The 23,025-nt window shown below is 42.7% G+C and overlaps 1 protein-coding gene across 1 annotated transcript in view; it reads right to left on the reverse strand.

The window, feature by feature from the left end:
- LOC129698179 (PC3-like endoprotease variant B) overlaps nucleotides 1-23,025 on the reverse strand; it is a 685,304-nt gene that overhangs the window by 20,020 nt on the left and 642,259 nt on the right. The window contains exon 15 of the mRNA XM_055637132.1: nucleotides 20,885-21,070. Coding sequence (XP_055493107.1) covers nucleotides 20,885-21,070 — 186 coding nt within the window. The remainder of the gene's footprint in view (nucleotides 1-20,884; nucleotides 21,071-23,025) is intronic.

A 23,025-nucleotide genomic window follows, 5' to 3' on the forward strand; every position in this document is an offset into this window, starting at 1 on the left:
AAGAAAACTTAATAAATCGAAGGTAGACTAAAATGCTGGAGAAACTCAGAGGGCGAGGCAGTATCTATGGAGCGAAGGAATAGGTGGCGTTTCAGGTCGAGACCCTACTTCAGACTGGAGAAGGGTCTCGACCTGAAACGTCACCTATTCCTTCGCTCCATAGATGCTGCCTTACCCGCTGAGTTTTTCCAGCATTTTTATCTACCTTCGATTTTTCCAGCATCTGCAGTTCCTTCTTAAACATTAATAAATCAAAGAGCGAGTTTTGAATTTCACTGACTTGGGCTTAAAAACTAGGCTGATTGGGAAGGCAAGGCTGGAGTAAGTACCACAGTACTGAGATCCCAGGAAAGGAATGATGTAAGGAGGCAAATATTGAAGGGAATTGTTTGAATTCAGCTGAAGTGCTGATGCAATGATGGATATAATGTGTAGGGCAGTATATTTGGTGCATAGGAAAAATAAGCTCTAAACAAAACTCATGGAATCAGAAATAGATGAAGAAAATTCCAATGGAGAAAAGACACAAAATACTGGAGTAACTCAGCGGGTCAGGCTGCACCTCTGGAGAACATGGACAGGTGGTGTTTCAGGTCGAGGCCCTCCATCATTCTGAAACATCACCTATCCACTGAGTTGCTGAATCACCTACTTGCTGAGTTACTCCAGCATTTTGTGTCTTTCCTTTGTAAATAACATTTGCAGTTCCTTGTTTCTGCAATGGAGAAAGGCTGATTTGTATCCAAATTTACTAGAAGGGACACAGCAATTTCATTTTGTTAGTATGCAATAATCTGTTTTAGAAGTATTCAAAGGAAGGACAATCTGAATGTTAGAAGGAGTTAGGATTTGCTGATTAGCAAAGAAATGTTCAGTTGAAAATTGGTGACCATGCTGCATAGAAGTCATTGTAGAAATAGGGTGGCATGGTGGCGCAGTGGTGGAGTTACTGCTTTACAGCACCAAAGATCTGGTTTGATCCTGACTATGGGCGCTGTCTGTACGGAGTTTGTATGTTCTACCATGACCTGTGTGGGTTTTCTCTGGGAGCTCCGGTTTCCTCCCACACTCTAAAGACGTACAGGTTTGTAGGCTAATTAGCTTGGTAAATTTGTAAATTGTCCCTAGTGTACGTTGGATGATTTTAGTGTGCGGGGATCTTTGGTTGGCGCAGACTCGGTGGGCTGAAGGGCCTGTTTCTGTGCTGTATCTCGAAACTAAGCTAAACTAAAATAGGGAAGAACTAAACAATGAAAATTCATTCAAAGTGAAGACTGACAATAAGATGAAAAATAGCTATATATTGATCTAACAAAAACATACAACCATTGCGAGGCTTGGAAGTATTATCCATAAACACACAAAAAATAACATTTTACACCCACACTTCAAACAGCATAGAGGAAATCAAGATTTAATGGCTAAATTGGACAGAGCCAGCAATAGGCAGGGATGTTGCTGAGCAGGATTGAGTCACGTCTGCTGCTTCCAGTGCAAACGGCACCTCAGTAATTAACATGATTGTCACTTGCAGCCAGCAATAATCATGCCTTTGAGTGGCTGTACATCACAACAGGCGGTTAGGTCTAGTTAATAGTTTTCAAAGACATGCAGCACCTCTTAAAGAACAGTTTCATTTGTGATTGCAAGAAGAAGATTTTGGTCAGGCCATTCAGACTGAAATGCAGTTGGTTAGAACATGGAAATATTTAGGAAGGAACTGCAGATGCTGGATCAAACCGAAGATAGACACAAAAAGCTTGAGTAGCTCAGCGGGGCAGGCAGCATCTCTGGAGAGAAGGAATGGATGACGTTTCGCGTCTGAAGAAGGGTCTCGACCCGAAATGACACCCATTCCTTCTCTCCAGAGATGGTGCCTGGCCCGCTGATTTACTCCAGCTTTTTGTGTCTATCTATGGAAAATATTTAGTTTAGTTTAGTTTAGAGATACAGTGTGGAAATTCCCCCTAGTGTGTAGGGAGTGGATGAAAAAGTGGGATAGCATAGATCTAATGTGAGTGGGTATCGATGGTTGGGGTGGAATCAGTGGAGCGAAGGTTTGTATCCATGCTGTATCTCTAAACTAAACTATTTCATAACTAATTTATATTTTCGATATTGCTACTTTACTGCCCCATTGGGCATGTTGGGAATGTTAGCCCATAATCTTTACGTGTCCTGGTTGTGGTTATGCTTTCAGAATAGGATCTGTGCATGTTAATGCATTTGATTGAAGAGGTAGATTTTAAGGAGCATCTTAGTGGAAAGAAGAGCAATAAAGTGGTGAACAGTTTTGGATGGGGAATTCAAGATCACCGGACTTGTTAGATTAAAGGACAACTGGCAATGATGGCGTGATGAATGCAGGGAATGCTTAGAAGGTTGGAATTAGAAGATATCTTGGATGGTTGTAGAATGTAGACAGCTGCAGACATGTGGGACAGCGAGGCTTCAAACGGCACTGGTCGGACCGTATTTGGAGCATGTGAGCAATTTTGGGCCCCATATCTGAGAAAGGATGTGCTGGCGTGGAGAGGGTCTAGAGAAGGTTCACGAGAATGATTGGATTAACATATGACGAGCGTTTGACGGGCCTGTAATCGCCGGAGTTTAGAAGAATGAGAGAGGACCTCATTGAAACCTCCTGGCTCCGGGCCGGGGTTAAAACTCCATGGGGTGAGGACAGAGCGGTCGACGGACATAGAGCCGCCGGAGGTGAGGGTGGGAGGTGTGTGCCGTGCCTCAGGGAGGAAGGGGGAGGGGGGTTGGTGCTGGTAGTATGATAGCCCTGCTTTAAACCAATCCCCTCTAGTGCTTGAATCACATATCCTGGGAAAAAGACTATGCATTCACCTGACATTCCCCTGATATGCCCCTCATGGTTTTTACTCACCTCTAAAACAATTTTTGCTTATTTTGAACTTTCCCACAGATATTTGAGCGTGAGAAATTTTGTGATCAGTGTGTAATAGCATGAGAATTTTGTGAAATGCGTGAGTCTCACGCTCAATGCATGATAGTTGGCAGTCCTGCCTAATAATGCAAACATTTTATGCAAGTTCCAATTGTTTGGACAAAAATCACTTATTACTGCTTTATAACAGTTAAGTTACTTTAAGACCATTTCAGAAATGATGGCACTCAACAAACAATCAACTAACAAATTAAAGCAAACTAAAAAGAAATAACATGTTCCCTTTCCTGACTCTACCTCATAAGTACTTTAACGCTGTTAACAGAGCAAAGGGATATTAATCTCAAGAATCAAAATGGGGAAAGTGGGGGCAATTTTGCTTAAATGGTCATTCTAAGCCCATTCAGATCTTCATAGAGTCAGAGTTATACAACATGTACGTGGCTGGCCCAATTTGTCCATAATGATCAAGTTGGCATTCTGCGTGCCCAGGGACTGGCTGCCATTCACAGATCAGCTCGCGTCCCAGTGACTGGCTGCAGTTCTCAGGTCGTCTCGCCTGCCCCGACCCTGCGAAAACGAATTGAAAAAAAGCGCGTTTTTTCGGGTTATGGGCCGGATTCAGCCCGTGTGCTGTAGGTTGCCGAACCCTGTCCTAGATGTTTGGCCTCATTGGGGTCCTCCCCATGTTTTACAACCGATTCACCTGGTTAGTTTTATCTCTGGCTGCTTCATGTTGTTGGCGGCTTCACATCCAACCAAGAAAGAAGAGAAGAGAAGAGATGCAACGTCACTCACAGCCACCAACTGACGCGCTGCCCCAGACTGCACAGATCGTTGTGAGATGGCGCAAAAAGACAAACTGTGCAGGGACTGAAGACAGCGTGAGAATTCTGTCATCAGCGTGAGAATTGGCTGAAATGCATGACTCTCACGCTCAAAGCATGAGAATTGGCAGCCCTGTCTCAGACCAGGATGTGACAACAGACGCACAGGGAGACACATACACAAAGGAAGAAACACACACACACACACAGGGAGACACACACACACACACACGCACACACACACACACAGGGAGACAGACACACACACACACACACACACACACACACACACACACACACACACACACAGGGAGAGACACACACACACACACACACACACACACACACACAGACACAGACACACACACACACACACACACACACACACACACAGGGAGACAGACACACACACACACACACACAGACAGACACACACACACAGGGAGACAGACACACACACACACACACACAGGGACACACACGCACACACACACACACACCCACACACACACACACACACACACACACACACACACACCCACACACACACACACACACACACACACACACACACACACACACACACACATTCACACACACACACACACACACACACACACACACACACCCACTGTCACACTTTGAGACCACACACACAGAGAAACAGACACACTCTCACTCTTTCTCTCCCCCCTCCTCTCTTCCCCACCGCCAATCCTTTGGCGGGCACGGTCTTCATCCGCTCCCTCCCTCTGTTTTGAAGGGCTTGCCGGCCCTCCCCTCCAGACTCCCAAAAGCCTCACCCGCTGCCCGTCCTCACCCTCCTCTCTTTTCCTCACGCATCGCTCTTTCTGCCCCTATAGCACTGCTGTAGCTTTCTCCTTCCCTTCCTTCATCCCCTTACTACATTCCCTCCCCCTGTCTCTCTTTGCCTCCATCCCTCCCTTTTTTTCTTTCTCTCACTCTCTCTCTCGCTTTCTTCCCTCCCTCTCTTTCCCCGGCCGCCCAATGGAGAGCCTGGCGGGCATGGTGTAGCGTGGATTGGCGGCGTTGGCGCTGCCGTGTGATTTGAAGGGCAGGAGGGAGGGAGGGAGCGAGGTTGCAGCGGCAGCCGGAAGCGCAGCGCTCGCAGACGGCACTCAGAAGCGCTGACACCCACTGCCCGGGACCGACGCGCTTCCCCAATCCGTGCAGATCGCTGTCATGTGGCGCAAAGAGACAAACTGTGCAGCAAAGACCCTATAGCTCCGCTGTAGCTCCGCTATAGGATCTTTGCTGTGCAGGGACTGAAGACAGCCTGTCAGCGTGAGAATTCTGTCTTCAGCGTGAGGGCGTGAGAATTGGCTGAAATGCATGAGTGTCACGCTCAAAGCATGAGAGTTGGCAGCCCTGTGTATAGAGAGGATGTGGAGAGGATGTTTCCACTAGTTGAAGAGTCAAAGATCAGATGCCGTATGCTCAGAATAAAAATACATTCCTTTAGAAAGGAGATGAGGAGGAATTTCTTTAGTCAGAGTACAGTGAATCTGCAGAATCCATTGCCACGGACGGCTATGGAGGCCAAGTCAATGGATATTTCTAAGACGGAGAATGACAAATACTTGATTAGGGGTATCAGGGGAGAGGGCAGGAGAATGGGATTGAGAGGGAAAGATAGATCAGCCATGATCGAATGGCAGAATAGACTAGATGGGGTTGAACGGACTAATTCTGTCCCTATCAGTTATGAATCTGTGAACATGAATTACAGAGATTTTAGAAAAGGGAGAGACAATGGAATGATTTTAAAGGTTCAATGGTACTTTGTTGTCACATGTACCGAGGTTCAGTGAAATTCATTTTTATATACAGTTCAGTACAAGTATCACTATACATAGGCACTTAGATACCTCTTAGATAAGCATCACAAATACAGTACAAGCGTGTCATAGTAGTACACTGAGACAGTATACAGAGATTTGAAAACATGGATGAGAATTTTAATTTGAGGCATTATTTAAATGGTTGCTTGTATGAGTCAGCCAATATAGGAGTGATCATTAATGGAAGATGGCATGGGCCAGGGGACAGGGATCAGAGTCTTGGATAGTCTCAACTTTTCTCTACAGGTTGTAAAGAGATAAGATAAAAAAAAGATAAAAAATTAAACCTATAGCTCCCTTAATTACAACTATCCTGCAATGCCTCACTGACTAATCTACTTTCAACGAGGCTTTAGAATTACAGCCAGGCAAAATGCAAAAAAAAAAATTAAAATGCTTTCTAAATTGGAGTTGCTACTTTATGAAATGGAACTGGTAATAGGTATCCTAGAGAGATTATAAATGTTTAGAGAATAAAAACTGTAGTATTTCAAAATATAATAGAAAGTAAATGAGACGACTGTAGGAAAGAGAGCATTTTGGAATGACCAAGAAGCATTTCAGACATAATCTTTCAAATAACATAGTACGTAATTGGCCCATTTATTGATAGAAAGCTGCTTGAAACAAAGTGAAGGACATTCTGAGCCAGCAAATATTCTGTATTCTGCAGTTGTACAGTAATGGATGCTACAAAATGTGTAAGAAGGGTAAAGCAGATGCTGGTTTACACTGAAGATAGACACAAATTGCTGAAGTAACTCAGCTGGTCATGCAGCATCTCTGGAGAAAAGGAATAGGTAACATTTTGGGCCAGACACAAAGAGGGGTCTCGATCCGAAATGCTCAGTTACTTTAGCATTTTGTGTCTATTAATGGATGCTACAAAATGGCCTTGTAGGGATAGGCTTGAATTGAGACTATTCCCAAATCGCTTGATTCGTAACACGTACTACCATTATTTGCTCTTCAATCTTGGCTGATTGTTGTTGAACTTGGGTTGATCTTGATGATCTTCAGGTAGACAAAAGTGCTGGAGAAACTCAGCGGGTGCAGCAGCATCTATGGAGCGAAGGAGATAGGCAACGTTTCGGGCCGAAACCCTTCTTCAGACGATTGATGATCTTCAGGGTCTTCCTTTGAGAATTCCAGCTGCCGCAGAGCAATAAGTTCATAAGTTCACGTGATAGGAACAGAATTAAGCCCATTCGGCCCATCAAGTTTACTCCGCCATTCAATCAGGGCTGATCTATCTTTTCCTCTCAACTTCATTCGCCTGCCTTCTCCCCATTACTTTTGACACCCTTACTAATCACGAATCTGTCAATCTCTGCCTTAAAACTAACCAATGATGTGGCCTCCACGACCTTCTGTGGCAATGAATTCTGCAGAAATTCCTCCTCATACGCTTTCTAAAGGTACGTCCTTTTATTCTGGGGCTGTGCCCTCTGGTCCTACAAATGGAAACATCTTCTCCACATCCACTTTATCCAGGCTTTCCTTATTTGGTAAGTTTCAATGAGGTGCCCCATCATCCTTCTAAACGCCAGCGAGTACAGGCCCATGCCCGTCAAATACTATTCTATCTCATATTATTCTGACTTGGAAATATACTGCCATTCCTTTATTTAGTCCTTTAGTCCCAGGGATTAAATCACAAAACTCACCACCTAACAGCACTGAGAGAGTACTTTTACCGGAAAGATTGCCGCAGGTCAAGGTAGAGACTTAACACAGCCTTCTCAAGGATTATTCAGCATGGAAAATAATTGCTGGCTTTACAGCAATACTCAGAGCCCCAAAAATGCATATAGAAATCTTAATAAATACTTGTTGATTTAGCACTGTTTCATAGTAAAAAAAATGTTTGCCAATTTTATGTACATACTCTGAAACTTTTACTGAAAAAATACACCATATAATATTAAAAGAAAGGACATATCTGCCCTATAGTGATTTTCAGATGCAATTTTTGTGTGAAATTACATGGTTACATATTTTGGTAAAAGGTCTAAAGGGGTTCAACAACGATGTTCAAAAACCTCCTTGCCTTCGTGTTGATGAATCTGAAATTTGTTATTTTCAATTATATAGCTAAATTTGAAGGATAATATTTTCACTCTTACCTTCTGACTGTTCCCTAAAACTTGCATATCAATAAGTCTGAGTTTAATTGAAACGGTGTCTCTATATTTTAAAAGGAAAGAACATCGCATTTTCTGTTCATGACTGAATGCAACGTTCCCTCAATCAGAGTCTGTGTTAATGTCCTGGAGATCTCTTGAAACATTAATGGTCAGCTTCCTAAGAATAATAATAGATTGCAGTGTTAGAGGCAAGATAATGATGGCTTTAGTCTCTGTACTGTTAAGCACAGTCTGGGGAAGGAAGTGAGCATCCAGGTTATTATCTCTCTAGGTTTCCTATACTATTTTAGGCACTGTCATCCCAAGCATACAAATGCTTACCCTTTTAGACAAAAGTCCCAAAAAGTGGGATTAAATAGTAATTATCCGGTTATTTATAGTAATTTTGCATTATATTCCTCATTTGGTCATAAGGTGGAAAGATGAATATTAAACAGTTTACCTCCCATGCACATGCAATTGATGCATTGAACAAACAGTTCAATGTCAGTAAAATAAACAGTCAATTAAAAACTCAGCAGAATTGGCCAGAAGTTGAATATGGAAAAAATTCTGAATAAAAGCAGAGACAGCAGGGTAATACTATTGTCGTCTTTGATGTTGCTGGAAAATCAATTTTAAGGGAGGTTTCCTTTATGCTGATATTTATATTCAGTGGGAATGGGTTTGAAATAAAATTTGCTTGATTGAATGAATGCCACAAAACAATGGCTGGAGTAAATGATGCAGTCGGAAAACACTTATTTCCTGACATGTATTTGTGGACAGATGCACTTCTAAATCATGATGATAGAATGGACAGGGTGGGGAAAGCTCTACAATCTTCACTGACTAGAGAGTGAAGAGACAATTTTGAGCTTAGCTTGAGTCACAGAGGGTCTTTCGACAGTATCACCTCCTAAAGGGCAAAACCAGGTAGCGTAAGGGGCAACAGTACATCACGTCTGGATAAGCCCAATGCCTTCTGGGTACACTTTGAAATGGAGAACAACAACATGGCTACTCGACCTCCACCGCCCCTGAGGACCTTGTGATCTCAGTCATTGAGGCCAACGTCAGAGTATCCTGAAAGAGGGTGATTCCATGCCAATCGTCCAGCCCAGACAGCATGCTTGGCCAAATATTAAAGACCTGTGCAGTTCACCTGACTGAAGTGGAGTGCTCATGAACTGAAATGTGCAGTTTCTAACAAATGGTCTATCAGGGTATTGTTAATTTATTGTTGTCCTATATGGCTCTCTTCAATGTCAAGGATAGACACAAAATGCAGGAGTAACTCAATGGGTCAGGCAGCATTTCTGGAGTAGAATGAGGGGTGTCGTTTTGGGTCGGGGCCTTTCTTCAGACTTTAACACCTTTCCAGGCCCCCATTCACTCATCTTTATCATGAACCTTCAGTCAATCAACACCTCCATCCCTCAACCGGAGGGCTTTAAGGCCCTTTGTTTCTTTCCTGAAATAAAATAGTCTGAAGAAGTGTCCAATCATCCATCCTTTTTCTCCAAAGATGCTGCTTGACCCGCTGAGTTACACCAGCATTTTGGGTCTCTCTTAGGTGTAAATCAGCATTTGCAGTTCTTTGTTTCTACTTTTCAGTGTAAACATTGTTTTAACAGTGCCTGTTCTTTCAGGCATCGTAAAAGTGTTCTTGGAACTCCAAATAGATATTTGGAGAGATAAATCACTGCCAGGCTCCATAATATTGAGGGCATTCACGGTCATGTATTTGCAAATTGGTATGCCTATTAAGTATGCAAACAATGAACATAATGAGCATGCAGTGTTGATTTGCCAATACTTAAGAGTTTAACCCTACATTTGGTAGGAAGGAAGCCCCTACACTTAATTGAAAACGGGCAACCCCGACATTAAGGGTGTGTGTGTGGGGGGGGTTGGATGCTGGTTTTCATTCCTAGAAAATGTCTACATCATGATATTCCAAAACATGAAGTCCTGTTTCCTTCCACACTCCAAAGATGTACAGGTCTGTAGGTTGATTGGCTTTGATAAAATTGTAAATTGCCCCTAGTGTGTAGGAAAGTGTTAGTGTATGGGGTGATCACTGGTCAGCGTGGACACGGTGGACTGAAGAGCCTGCTGTCATGCTGTATCTCTAAAGTCTAAAGTCAAAGCAGGAGAGCAAAGTACAGTGCTCAACAACTCACACTATCATATATATAGAAACTAGATGCCCCCCTGGTCCAAATGTAATATGTAAGATTTATTGGACCAGAAACTGTGTTTGCTGTGATACTGAACACAATCACTGCTCACTGCCGTTACTAAGTAAAACTGACAGTGACCCGACCAACACACATACATTTAGACAGAAAAATTCCAAAATTTATTTCATGATACTTTGCTCCTTTTCAGGATACACTATTAGAATCAATCCAGAATCAGTGACTTGACATGGCTTCAATATTTTGCACATTACCTTCATTGTGAAAACTATTGTAAATGTCAAGTCTTGCTGCATGAGTTCTGGCAGACTACACCATAATTACTCCTAACCCTGACCCTGAAAGAGTAACTTCTATAACTGAAACACTACATTCCTTCTATTCCTTGCCAAAAATCCATTGGTTTACAAATTAATAAATCTGCAATTTATTTAAAAAATTTCAACTATTATTTTTAATCCATTGCCTTTTTCCAACCTTTATTTCTCATTCTGTAAAATGTTTGCAAAGTGAAAAAATACTATTGCTTTTTAATTCCAGGTTTGCCAAATCTTTGGTGCAGTTAGCTTGATTATGTCTTTTCTTGCTATGCATCATAGGTCTTTGCTTAAGATTGTCAGAATGAGGACCAGCGCAAATTGGAGGAACAGCACCTCATATGTCGCCTGGGTAGTTTACACCCAGCAGTATGAACATTGACTTCTCTAACTTCAGATAACCCTTGCTTTCTCTCTCCATCCCTTCCCCTTCCCAGTTCTTCCACTAGTCTTACTGTCTCCGACTACATTCTATCTTTGTCCCTCCCCCTCCCCTGACATCAATCTGAAGAAGGGTCTTGACCCGAAACGTTGCCCATTCTTGCCGTAGAGGGAGTACAGAGAAGGTTCACCAGACTGATTCCTGGGATGTCAGGACTTTCATATGAAGAAAGACTGGATAGACTTGGCTTATACTCGCTAGAATTTAGAAGATTGAGGGGGGGGGGAAACTTAAAGAAACTTACAAAATTCTTAAGGGGTTGGACAGGCTAGATGCAGGAAGATTGTTCCCGATGTTGGGGAAGTCCAGAACAAGGGGTCACAGTTTAAGGATAAAGGGGAAATCTTTTAGGGCCGAGATGAGAAAAACATTTTTCACACAGAGAATGGTGAATCTCTGGAATTCGTTGTGCAGAAGGTAATTGAGGCCAGTTCATTGGCTATATTTAAGAGGGAGTTAGATGTGGCCCTTGTGGCTAAAGGTATCAGGGGGTATGGAGAGAAGGCAGGTACAGGATACTGAGTTGGATGATCAGCCATGATCATATTGAATGGCGGTGCAGGCTCGAAGGGCCGAATGGCCTACTCCTGCACCTATTTTCTATGTTTCTATGTTTCCTTCTCTCCAGAGATGCTGCTTCACCCGCTGAGTTACTCCAACATTTTGTGTCTACGATAGATCTTTGCTTACTGAGTGTAAATCCCACCAATAAAGGGGAAATCCACTTCTCAGACCTGCTTAATCTATTTCTGATAAGTTTTACATAGAACAAAGACACATGAACAGGCCTTTCAAGCCATTATGTTAGTGCCAGATATGATACCAAATCGAACTAATCCTCTCTGCACAAATGGACTGCTTATCCCTCAAATCCCTGCGTATCCATGCGCCTATCTAAAAACATCTCAAACGGGTGGTGAATCTGTGGAATCTGTTGCCACAGAAGGCTGTGGAGGCCGAGTCAATGGATATTTTTAAGGCGGAGATTGACAGATTCTTGATTAGTACGGGTGTTAGGGGTTATGGGGAGCAGGCAGGAGAATGGGGTTGAGAGAGAAAGATAGATCAGCTGTGATTGAATAGTTGATGGGCCGAATGATGGGCCGAATGGCCTAATCTGGCTCCTAGCGCAACAACAAAAATAATTCAAACTATAAGTATATAAGATCACGAGAGAAATAGACAGGGTGAATCCACAGATTCGGGGAATCAAGAGCTAGATGATGAAGGTTTAAGGTGAGAAGGGAAAGATTTAATAGGAACATGTGAGGCAACTTTTTTTATACAGAGGGTGGTGCATATATGGAAGAGCTGCCAGAGAAGGAATTTAAAGCAGGTACTATAACCACATATAAAATACATTTGGACAGGTACATGGACGGGAGAAATGTAGAGGGATATGGGCCAAAAGTGGACAAGTGGGACTAGCATAGATGGGGCATCTTGGTAATCCTGGGAAAGTTGGGCCAAAGGGTCTGTTTCCAAGCTGTATAATTCTATGACTCTCACTACAATTTAGAAGCTAACCACTTAGGTGGTTGACGATCATTTTAAATAGAGCTTGCCAGAGGTCATTCCTACTAAATGCCACTCATCTGTGACAGTTTAAGAGTCTGCTAGTTAAGGTGTTGAGGTCTAAATTAGCTGTGTTGAATGCTGATTGATGCCATGAGCTGCCTTCACTGCAAACATCCAGTGGTATCACCCTAACATTCTCATGCCTTGGCCAATATGCCACAGATATCATTTTGGAGTTGCAAGGACTCGCATAGGGCCAAAGGAACTCATGCTATTGAGCTAACTTCAATTCCCATCTGCTTTTCTTGTAAAACAATTTTAGTTTAGAGATACAGCACAGTAACAATTCACTGAGTCTGCGCTGACCAGCAATCCCCGTACACTAGCACTATCCTACACACTGGGGACAATTTACAATTTTTACCAAAGCCAATTAACCTACAAACCTGTACGTCTTTGGACTGTGGGCAGAAACCGGAGCACCCGGAGAAAACCCACTAGGTCACGGGGATAATGCACAAACTCTGTACAGACAACACCAGTAGCCAGACCTGATGCTGTAAGGCTGCGGCTGTATCGCTGCACCACCGTACCGCTGAAATGATCCATGCAGACTCAAGTGAGAAGAAGAGGAAAAATCTAACACCCTGGCAACAACCATAAGGATACACACGCTGCAAACATTAATTCAGAAAAATAAAATCAACACGCTCTCGATCCATTATCTTCACCATGATGCCGGTAGATCTGAGGCACTTACACAACTAAAATAGGATTAATTACACAGGCTGATTACAAGGTTATATCTCACAGCGATTTTATGTAATGCAGTGGGTCAGTGTACTTCTTATGCTGGACAATCACTGGTGTACAATAAGGGTGTAATGGCTTGGCTAAATTACTTTGTAACGTGGAACATTCTTCCAAGTAGAGCAATTTGCTGCTCTACATTTCACAGACTTTGAGGCATGATTATATTCCTGCTCCAATAGGGAGTGTTATTCAAAATGACCAGACATATTTGGATGTGGAAGCAATAGGGACCCGCTGCTCAAAGACTAAGAGCATATCACAGGAATTCCATTGTAATGTGCAAACTCTTATCTTTCAGCATTTACAGAGCCTGTAATTCACGGAGAATGGCATCTTTGCTTTTTTTTCTTGATAAGATTTGCCGTAGATGGCCTTTCAAAGAAGGCTGAAATCGGCATTCTAATTCTGAGTCTAATGCACGAGCACAGCTTGAATGCATTAAAATAATTTCTGCGACTGCTCTTTTCATGAAATGACTTCTTTTATTTGCTTCCCTCGCTACTCTTTAAAGATTTTTTTTAAAATTAATGTTGGCCCAGTTTTCTTTGTCCCCTGTTTTATGTTCCAGCAAACAGTATGGGCAGATGGCCTATTCTGAGGCCCTTGTCATTTGTAGTCTTGAGCTGTCCATAAATCAGTAAATGATAGCACCCTGATCTACTTGTTTGCAAGTTTCTATTCCCCATGCTCTGGAAATGAAATGTCAATGACAATCCTGAGATTTAGAATCACTATGTAAGGTCCTTTCTGTCTTCTGCTAAAAACAGACTGAATGATCCCCATTTTAAAAAAAATTAGCAACCTCCTCGTAAAGTTAAAGAATACAAAGCATGGAAGATACGATTTCTGAGCAAACTATTTAACTGATAACCAATAATAGCAATTGATACAATACATCTCCAATTATGTTACATTAATATTGATGCTAACAATGGGTGCTACCTGTATGTTTCCCCCTGAGACTGCGTGGGTTTTCTCCAGGTCCTCCGGTTTCTTCCTACACTCCAAAGACTTACAGGTCTGTAGGTTAATTGTAACTTGTCCCTGGTGTATAGGATAGTGTTATTGTGCAGGATGATCAGTGGTCGGCTTGGACTCGGTGGGCCAAAGTGGCCTGTTTCTGCACTGTGTCTAATATACAAATTAAACTATGTAAAATTGGAAATATTGTCAATCCAATTGCAACTTTACAAAACAGTGTTCAGTGTTTGTTTTTCCTGGAAGGTAGGAAGCTCAGAGTTGACCTGTCAGACGTATATAAGAGTACACAGTGCCGGAGTAACTCAGCAGGTCAGGCAGCATCTCTGGAGAACATGGATAGGTGATGCTTTGAAGACTCTACTGGAGATGTCACCTATCCATGTTCTCCTGAGAGGCTGCCTGATCCACTGAATAACTCGAGCACTTTGTGTCATTTTGTATATTATTTGCATCTGCAGTTCCTTGTTTCTGCACTGCTAGAGGTGTATAAGATTATGGGAGGCATAATTGGGTATTTAAAATCTTTCTCCCATGGAAGGGGTATCATTAAAAAGAAGACATAGCTTTAGCAGAGAGAAGTTTTAAAGGGGATTTGAAGGGTATTTTTTGTTTTCACACACAGTGGTTGATATCTGGAATGAGCTGCCAGAAGAGTGATGGAATTGGATGGAGTTACTACATTTAAGAGACATTTACACAGCCATTTAAACTGGTGAGACTTAACAGGGTATGGCCCTAATGTGGACAAAATAAATTAGGCAATAAGGTTGACATGAATGTGGAGATCGTAAGGGTTGGCTTCTGCGGTGCACAACCATACGGTAAATACTTTGCTATAATTACAACAAACACATTTTGTTTGAATAATTAAATAATAAAAAGAGAAAATCCCAGTTTACTGAAAAGGTCCAATTTTTTTCATAGCCATAGGGATCCCTTGAAACCAGAAACCTTGCTTAATGTATAAATACAGGAACTTTGGAGTAAAGTCTTGTTTTACATGTTCATTGCATGCACACTGACTGATGTATTAGTTCATCAGTTGCATTTAGGATTAAGTAAATAAAAAAAATAACAAACTGTATATACTTCTTGCTAATATTGTATATGTAGTCATTGCTGATGGATTTAATTTTTTTTTAATATTTGCAGATAATTTTCATTAAAATTATGCAAAATGGAAACGCCAATCCCAATGTGGCAATTTGAGGACAAACATATTGGATCACTTGAGCTCTCTGCTTCAATTTGTTCTGTGTTAAAAATGTATATAGTATAAGTATAGTATAGTAATATAGCATGGAATGATGCATCTTTTGAAGGTCTACATTTGGAACCAGCTCAATAACATTTCCCAATTTGTTACGACTGTAGTTTAAGACATTATTCCTTTCTCTGATCACTAGCTCCACAGGAATTGACTTGGAGGTATTACTGAGTTTAATGACGTCGTAACTGTCTGATAGCACAAGAGGCTCATGCTATTTCAGGTTTTGATGCCAACATAAACAGCTAAATTCTGAAAGCAATTAGGTCTGAAAACTAAAAATATAATAAAAGAAGTGCAGAAGTGAACGTTATCCAAGAATTAGGGAATAGGGGGCGTTGTAGAGTTATAGAGTTATAGGCTTAGACAGCATGGAAGCAGGCCCTTCGGCCCAACTTGCCCATGCCGAACAAGATGCCCCACCTACGCTAGTCCCACCTACCCATGTTAGGACCATATGCCTCTAAACCTTTCCTATCCACGTGCCTGTCTAAATGTCTTTTGAACGTTGTGATCATACCTGGTAATTATTGATGAGTAAGTTGCATTTGGCCGCACACCTTCAATACCAATAGACAATAGACAATAGACCAGCCTGATGATTGGGAATAGAAAAGTTTGGCGATAATTAGCCAGATTCGATTTACTTGACATTTTGCGCACTGGATGGACATGGGTATTTAAAAATATTGCAACTTCAGTGTAAAGCCTGGCTAGAAACACGGCTTGCTCTAAAGCATAGGCTTTTAGTATTATTGTGGTAAACAGGGCAAGTGGTATGCTTGCATTTGTAGATCAGGGCATTGAGCACAGAATTAGGAAGTCATGATGCAGCTTTATCAGACTTTGGTTAGGCTGCATTTGGAGTATTGCGTGCATTTCTGGTCAATCGTTACAGGAAGGATGTAGAGGCTTTGGAAAAGCTGCAGAGGAGGTTTACTAGAATGAGGCCTGGATTGGGGGCTATTAGTACAGGGAGAGGTTAGACAGATTTGGATTGTTTTCTCTGGAACACCGGTGGTTGTGATGAAACCTGATATCTATATATTACTAAAAGTCTGTTCTTGACAGGTTTTGGCCATCTGTGCTGCGATTTTTTAAAGAACACCGCCACCTACGGCCGTCATTTTTGGCCACCTTGCTCAAAATGAAGCGGTACAAAAAATGTATCAAGATATATGTGTTGTGTAGAATTGTAATTTACCGTACTTCTAATAAAAAAAAAAAAAAAAAAACAAAAAAAAAACCTTGCTCAGAGCCCCCCCTCCGCCGCATGTGTGCCGAGGTTTTTTTCCGTCGATTAAAAATGACAGAGATATTAATGTTTTTACAAAATTCCCCATTCTCTCTCCTGCCCCCGCTGGCGGAAGTGGGAGGGACTATAAAACCAGGAGGTGGTGTGCCACACAGTCTCTTCAAGATGGAGGAAGGCAGAGGGTCACGTTTCTCTGAGCTGTGAATAACACTGAACACATGTCTAGTCAAATGTAAGTGCCTTTAGTGGTTCTAAAATGCTTGCAGAATGTGTCTATTGGTTCTAAAGCTTGCAAAAAAGTGTCTCTATTGGTTCTAAAGCTTACAAAAAAAATGTCTATTGGTTCTAAAATACTAGCGCTCCAGAAAGCCTATTGGTCCTAAACCCTCGCCCGGTTGGCTTGGCTTGGGTGTGTCTTGAAATTGAAAGGCACTACTTACTGCAAATGGTGGCATGAAGTTGAAAGGCACTACTTACTGCAAATGGTGGCTTGGGTGTGGCTTGAAGTTGAAAAACACCACTTACTGCAAATGGTGGCAGGAAGTTGAAAGGCACTACTTACTGCAAATGGTGGCTTGGGTACTTCGGTTTTAAGTTGAAAGGCACTTCTTACTGCAAATGGTGGCTTGGGTGTGGCTTGGGTGTGGCTTGAAGTTGAAAGACACCACTTACTGCAAATGGTGGCATGAAGTTGAAAGGCACTACTTACTGCAAATGGTGGATTGGTTGCTTTGGCTTGAAGTTGAAAGGCACTACTTACTGCAAATGGTGGATTGGGAGCTTTGGCTTGAAGTTGAAAGGCACTACTTACTGCAAATTGGCTGGTTGCTTGGTTGAAAGGCAATACTTACTGCAAATGGTGGCATGAAGTTGAAAGGCACTACTTACTGCAATGACATGGTGACTTGGGTGCTTTGACTTGAAGTTGAAAGGCAGTGCTTACAGCAAATGGTGGCTTGGGTGCAATGGCTTGAAGTTGAAAGGCATTACTTACTGCAAATGGTGGCATGACGTTGAAAGGCACTACTTACTGCAGATGGTGGCTTGGGTGCAATGGCTTGAAGTTAAAATGCACTACTTACTGCAAATGGGGGTGTGGGTGCATTGACTAGAAGTTGAAATGCACTACTTACAGCAAATTGTGGCTTGAAGTTGAAAGGCACTACTTACTGCAAATGGTGGCTTGGGTGCTTTGGCTTTAAGTAAAAAGGCACTGTAAATGGTGGCATGAAGTTGAAAGGCACTACTTACTGCAAGTGGTGGCTTGGTTGCTTTGGCTTGAAGTTCAAAGGCACTACTTACTGCAAATGGTGGCTTGGGATCTTTGACTTGAAGTTGAAAGACACCACTTACTGCTAATTGTGGCTTGGGTGTGGTTTGAAGTTGAAAGCCACTACTTACTGCAAATGGTGGCTTGAATGCAATGGCTTGAAGTTAAAAGCCATTACTTACTGCAAATGGTGGCATGAAGTTGAAATGCACTACTTACTGCAAATGGTGGCTTGGGTGCTTTGACTTGAAGTTAAAAGGCACTACTGTAAATGCACTTACTTCCTGTTTGCACTGTATATTGATTTTAGATAAAACGCTACCACTTACGGCTGTGATTTTTGGCCATCTTACTCAGTCCCCCTCCGCTGAGCAGATGCAGAGAATTCTTCCCATCAATGAAAAATAAAAGTGTTGTTAGTTTTTTAAAAAATGTTGAGAATCTCTCCTGTCAATCACTCCATGAAGCCACACCTTTTCCGGTGGGGGTGGGGGGGGGGGGGGGGGGGGGGGGGGGGGGGTATAAAACCCGGAAATGTGGGTGTGGCTCAGTCTCTGCAAGATGGAGGAGGGAGAGGTCACGACTCGCTGTCTTTAGTGGCTTTGCACCCTACTTCAAATGGTATGAAACTGCACTTGAATTTGGTGGCCTTGCTCCCTGCTAGAAGTGGTAAGAAACTGCACTTGAATTTGGTGGCCTTATACCCTGCTTGAAATAGAATTTCAAGGATTAGCCGTCAGTCAACCACCAGCCGTGAGTGAGTGAGTTGCCAGCACAACAGGCTTGATTGACTGAGACGCCAGCCCAAGAATCCATTTGGCGCACAATTTGCATACTAGGCCTCTGGAAACCAGTCCTTGCAGCCCACAACACCCATACTAGCACTCCAGATTATTAGAATTGGTGGAGAGGTGGAATATTGCGTTGGATGACCACCCTCCTGTGTGATTCTGGGACCCAACGGGTCCCACTTAGCCTATTAATTATATAAAATTATGAGAGTCATAGATCGGGTAGACAGGGTAGATTTTCGCAGGATGAAAAAATCAAATACTAAAGGGTATAGCCTTAAGGTGAAAGGGAGAAGGAGGGAACCAGATTGTAAAGGGGCAGATCATTCATACATAGAAACATAGAAAAATAGGTGCAGGAGAAGGCCATCCGGCCCTTCGGGCCAGCACTGCCATTCAATATGATCATGGCTGATCAATTAAAATCAGTACCCCGTTCTTGCTTTTCTCCCCATATCCCTTAATTCCGTTAGCCCTAAGAGCTATATCAGCTCTTTTCAAACTCTCTCTTGAAAACATTGTGTTCATTGGGTACACATCACATTCTCTGTGTAAAAACTTTACATCTCCATGCCCCGCACATCTCCTTTAAACTTTGCTCCCCTCACCTTAAAGCTATAAATCATTGGCTGTGGAGCCAGGCAGACCTTCTGACGTCATGAAAGCTGCTCTGTAACTGTAACACCTTCCGCTGTTATTTTTAACTGGAAAGTTAAATTTGTGGATGAATGGGAATTGGGAGAGCTTTGTTGATTTAGAGGGAGTGGGAGAGTCTAGGACAAGGGCTCCCAACCTGGGGTAAATTTACTCCCAGGGGGTAAATTTTGCCTACCCAGGGGGTACATTTGTTGATTCTGGATTTATACATATTTTTTCTCATTGACTGACTGTTTGGTTCTGGTATCTGTTCATCATTAGTTGTTCATAAATAAGTGAAATAACATTGTTTTGTGCTATTAAAGTTGCCAGAGGTAAACGGGACGAAAAAGGCTGTGAACCCCTGATCTAGGACCTGAGGTCATAGCCTCAGAATTAAAGATTGTTCCTTTAGGAAGGAGATGATGAGGAATTTATTCAGTCAGATCGTGTTGAATCAGTGGAATTCATTGCCATAAAGACTTTGCAGGCCAAGTCAATGGATATTTTTAAGGCAGAGATAGATAATAATAATAATAATAATATTTATTTATATAGCACTTTTCAACAAAACCAGTATTTGAACCAAAGTGCTTTACAGAGATTGATTAAATTAATTGAACAGATCAATGCAATAAATCCATACAAATCAAAAAAAGAGAAAAAAGAGAAAAAGAAAAAAGACACAGAAACAGTACACTATAGAAATCAACATGAAACGTTCCCCCACAGCAGAATTCACTGTGAGGGAAGGCACCAAAAATATCCAGTTCTCCCCCTCATAGTCCACCCGAGGTCGGGGCCTATATCTGGCCTCCTCAGCCAGCCCGGTGTCTTCAGGCCCTCTTGCCGCGAAGCTGGATCATCGGCGTCGGTGAACATCCATCAGCGGCCTGGACTGAAGCGGCCGCTTCCCCCCCGAAGACTGCAACGACCAAAGTTCACAGGCCGCGCCGGCCGAACCCCCGACACTGGCGATCTCGGATCCCAGGCTCCGCGGTGTTGTCGACGGTCACAGTGCCCCGGAGCTTACCGCAAGGCGACCTGGTAAGGCATCGCCCGCTCCTTGTAGATGTCCCAGCATCTACACCGCCGTCGAAGCTGCAGTCCCGGCAGGAAACGCCGCTCCACCGCTGCTCCAGTTCGTTCGTAGGCCGCACAGAGAGGACGAAGATGCGGTTCGGAGAAAAACCGCATCTCCGACCAGGTAGGACTGGGGTTAAAAATAATTTCCCCCTTCCCCTCCCCCACCCACCACATAAAAGAAGACCTCCAAGAAACACCTGATATGAACAGGACTAAAAATAAAAATAAATAAGGGTGAAAGGACGGACTGCAGGAGGAGCGGCCATACACAACGGCGCATCACCCCCGCAGTCCGCCATCTTGATAGATTCTTGATTATTACTGGCGTAAGGGGTAATGGGGAGAATACAGAAGAATGGGGTTAGAAGGGAGAGATAGATCAGCCCTGATTGAATGGAGTAGACTTGATGGGCCGAATGGCCCAATTCTGCTCACATCACTTGTGAACTTATGAACATTGCTCTGTTGGCTGAAATCACCACATGTGGCAACTGGAATTCTCAAAAGAAGACCCTGAAGATCATCAAGTTCAACAAAAACACAAGAATAACCAAACCAAGCTAAAGAATACTCACTGTAAGATGCCATTCGCCTTTGGGGTTCTCTCCCCAAGAATGGACAGTCATGAATGTCCAGTTGTTTAGTCCCATCTTGGAGTTGTCAAGCATACGGACTTTAAGGAGTTCAGATACAGAACCTAATGGTGAGGTGAGAGAAATGCTGAGGTCACCGCGGCACAAGGATGACATCGAAGCAGTCACCTGAAAAAGATAAAATACTTTAGTATTAACAAGATGGAACAAAGCTGCCTAACCACTGAGCTGATAACACCATAGTCATACAGCACTGAAACAGGCCCTTTGGCCCAACTAATCCATGGCGATCAAGATGCCCCATCTATGCCAGATCCTTTTTCCCACATTTGGCCCATCCCCTTCTATGTCTTCCCTATCCACGTACCTATTCAACTGTCTTTCAAATGCTGTTATAGTGCTTGCCTCAGCTACTACTTCTGGCAGTGCGTTGTATATATACCCACCGCCCACTGAGTGCAAGCGTTGCCCTCAGGTCTGTATTAAATCTTGCCCTTCTCACCTTAACCATATATCCTATTGTTTTTATTCCCTTACCATAGGTATCATTCACCCTAGTTATTCCCCTCAAGGTTTTATGCGCCCCTGGAAGATCATCCCTCAGCATCCTGCGATCCAAGGAATAAAACCCAAGCCTGCCCGACCTCTCCCTATAGCTCAGACCCTCAATTCCTGGCAACATCCTCATGGCAATCAGGAATTTTCCACAATGTGGATACAAGGAACTACTGATACGAGTATTACAAAATACACAGTGTGTTGGAGTAATTCAATGGGTCAGGCAGCATCTCTGGATAATGGTAGTTTATTTGTCACATCTGCCAAGGTACAGTGAAATTAATTTTTGTATAAAGTTTAGTGCAAGTATCATTACACATAAGCACTTAGATACACCTTAGATAAGCATCTTGGAGATACTGTTCAAGTTGCCAGATTTGGCAACACTTTAATGTTTGTTAAAATGTACAGGTGGACCCTTCTTCATTACAGTGCTCAAGGCAGATTTCAAAATCACCTACGTAAACTTGCACTTACGTAAGCAATTCTTTAAGCCCACTACTTTATTTCTAGGTTGCGCGTCTCTGCAGTCTTGGGGGCACTGCAGTGCCCTACTGCTGTCGCATGAGGCCGTTTCCGCCAGTCAGTCAGCTGTTCTCGTGGATGCTCCCAACATGGTCTCCGCATGGGAACTCAAATGAGGTCTTCTGACTTACGTCACATCTGACATATAAGGGTCCACAGGACGTAACCCTTATGTAAGTCGGGGAGTGTCTGTACATGAATAGAAAAGCAGTGCAAACCAATGGGCTTTGGCAACTGTAGGTTGATATGAATTCATGTTGACTGCATCATCATGAGTTCAGTCTCAATCCTCCATCCTATTCCCAGCTAAAGGAGTGTAGTGCATCAAACAACATATAATTATCCAACGTTTTAATACTGGTGGGGTTATTATGTTAAATTTACAGCAGAGAACACTGACAAACTTCACAGGGGCGGCATGGCATTGCAGCAGTGGAGTTGGTGCCTTACAGCGCGAGACCCGGGTTCAATCCTGTCTATGGCCGCTGTCTGTATGAAGTTTGTACGTTCTCCCCGTGACTACATGGGTGCTCCAGCTCCTTCCCACACTCCAAAGCCGCACAGGTTTGTAGGTTAAATTGGTTTCGGTAAACATTGTAAATTGTCCCTAGTGTGTGTAGGATAGTGTTAGTATCACGGGGATCATAGATCGTCACGGACTTAGTGGGCCGAAGGGCCTGTTTCCATTCTGTATCTCTGAAGTAAACCAAACTAATATGATCACAACATTGAATTCAGTTTCATTGTAGTGTCAGTTTTTAAACCATGGAAGTGCCTGTCTTCCTGAAGCTTTCATTGAATAAGGCTATATTACAAGTAAAGTACTTTGTTGACACCTCCATAGATGTAGGTCTGAGTCTGGTGAAGCTAGATTTAATGTGATCTATTAGGAAACCATTAGAATTTCTTCTGCAGCGAAACAACATAAAAAACAAAATCAATATTGCACATGCAACAGCTAACAATTTTGTAACAAACATAATTTTCGAATTAAGCCATTCCTCAATAAGTGAATGGACTAGGATATTTGCATTGTTGAT

The sequence above is a fragment of the Leucoraja erinacea genome, chromosome 6, assembly GCF_028641065.1.
Source record: "Leucoraja erinacea ecotype New England chromosome 6, Leri_hhj_1, whole genome shotgun sequence".
Lineage (NCBI taxonomy): Eukaryota > Metazoa > Chordata > Chondrichthyes > Rajiformes > Rajidae > Leucoraja > Leucoraja erinaceus.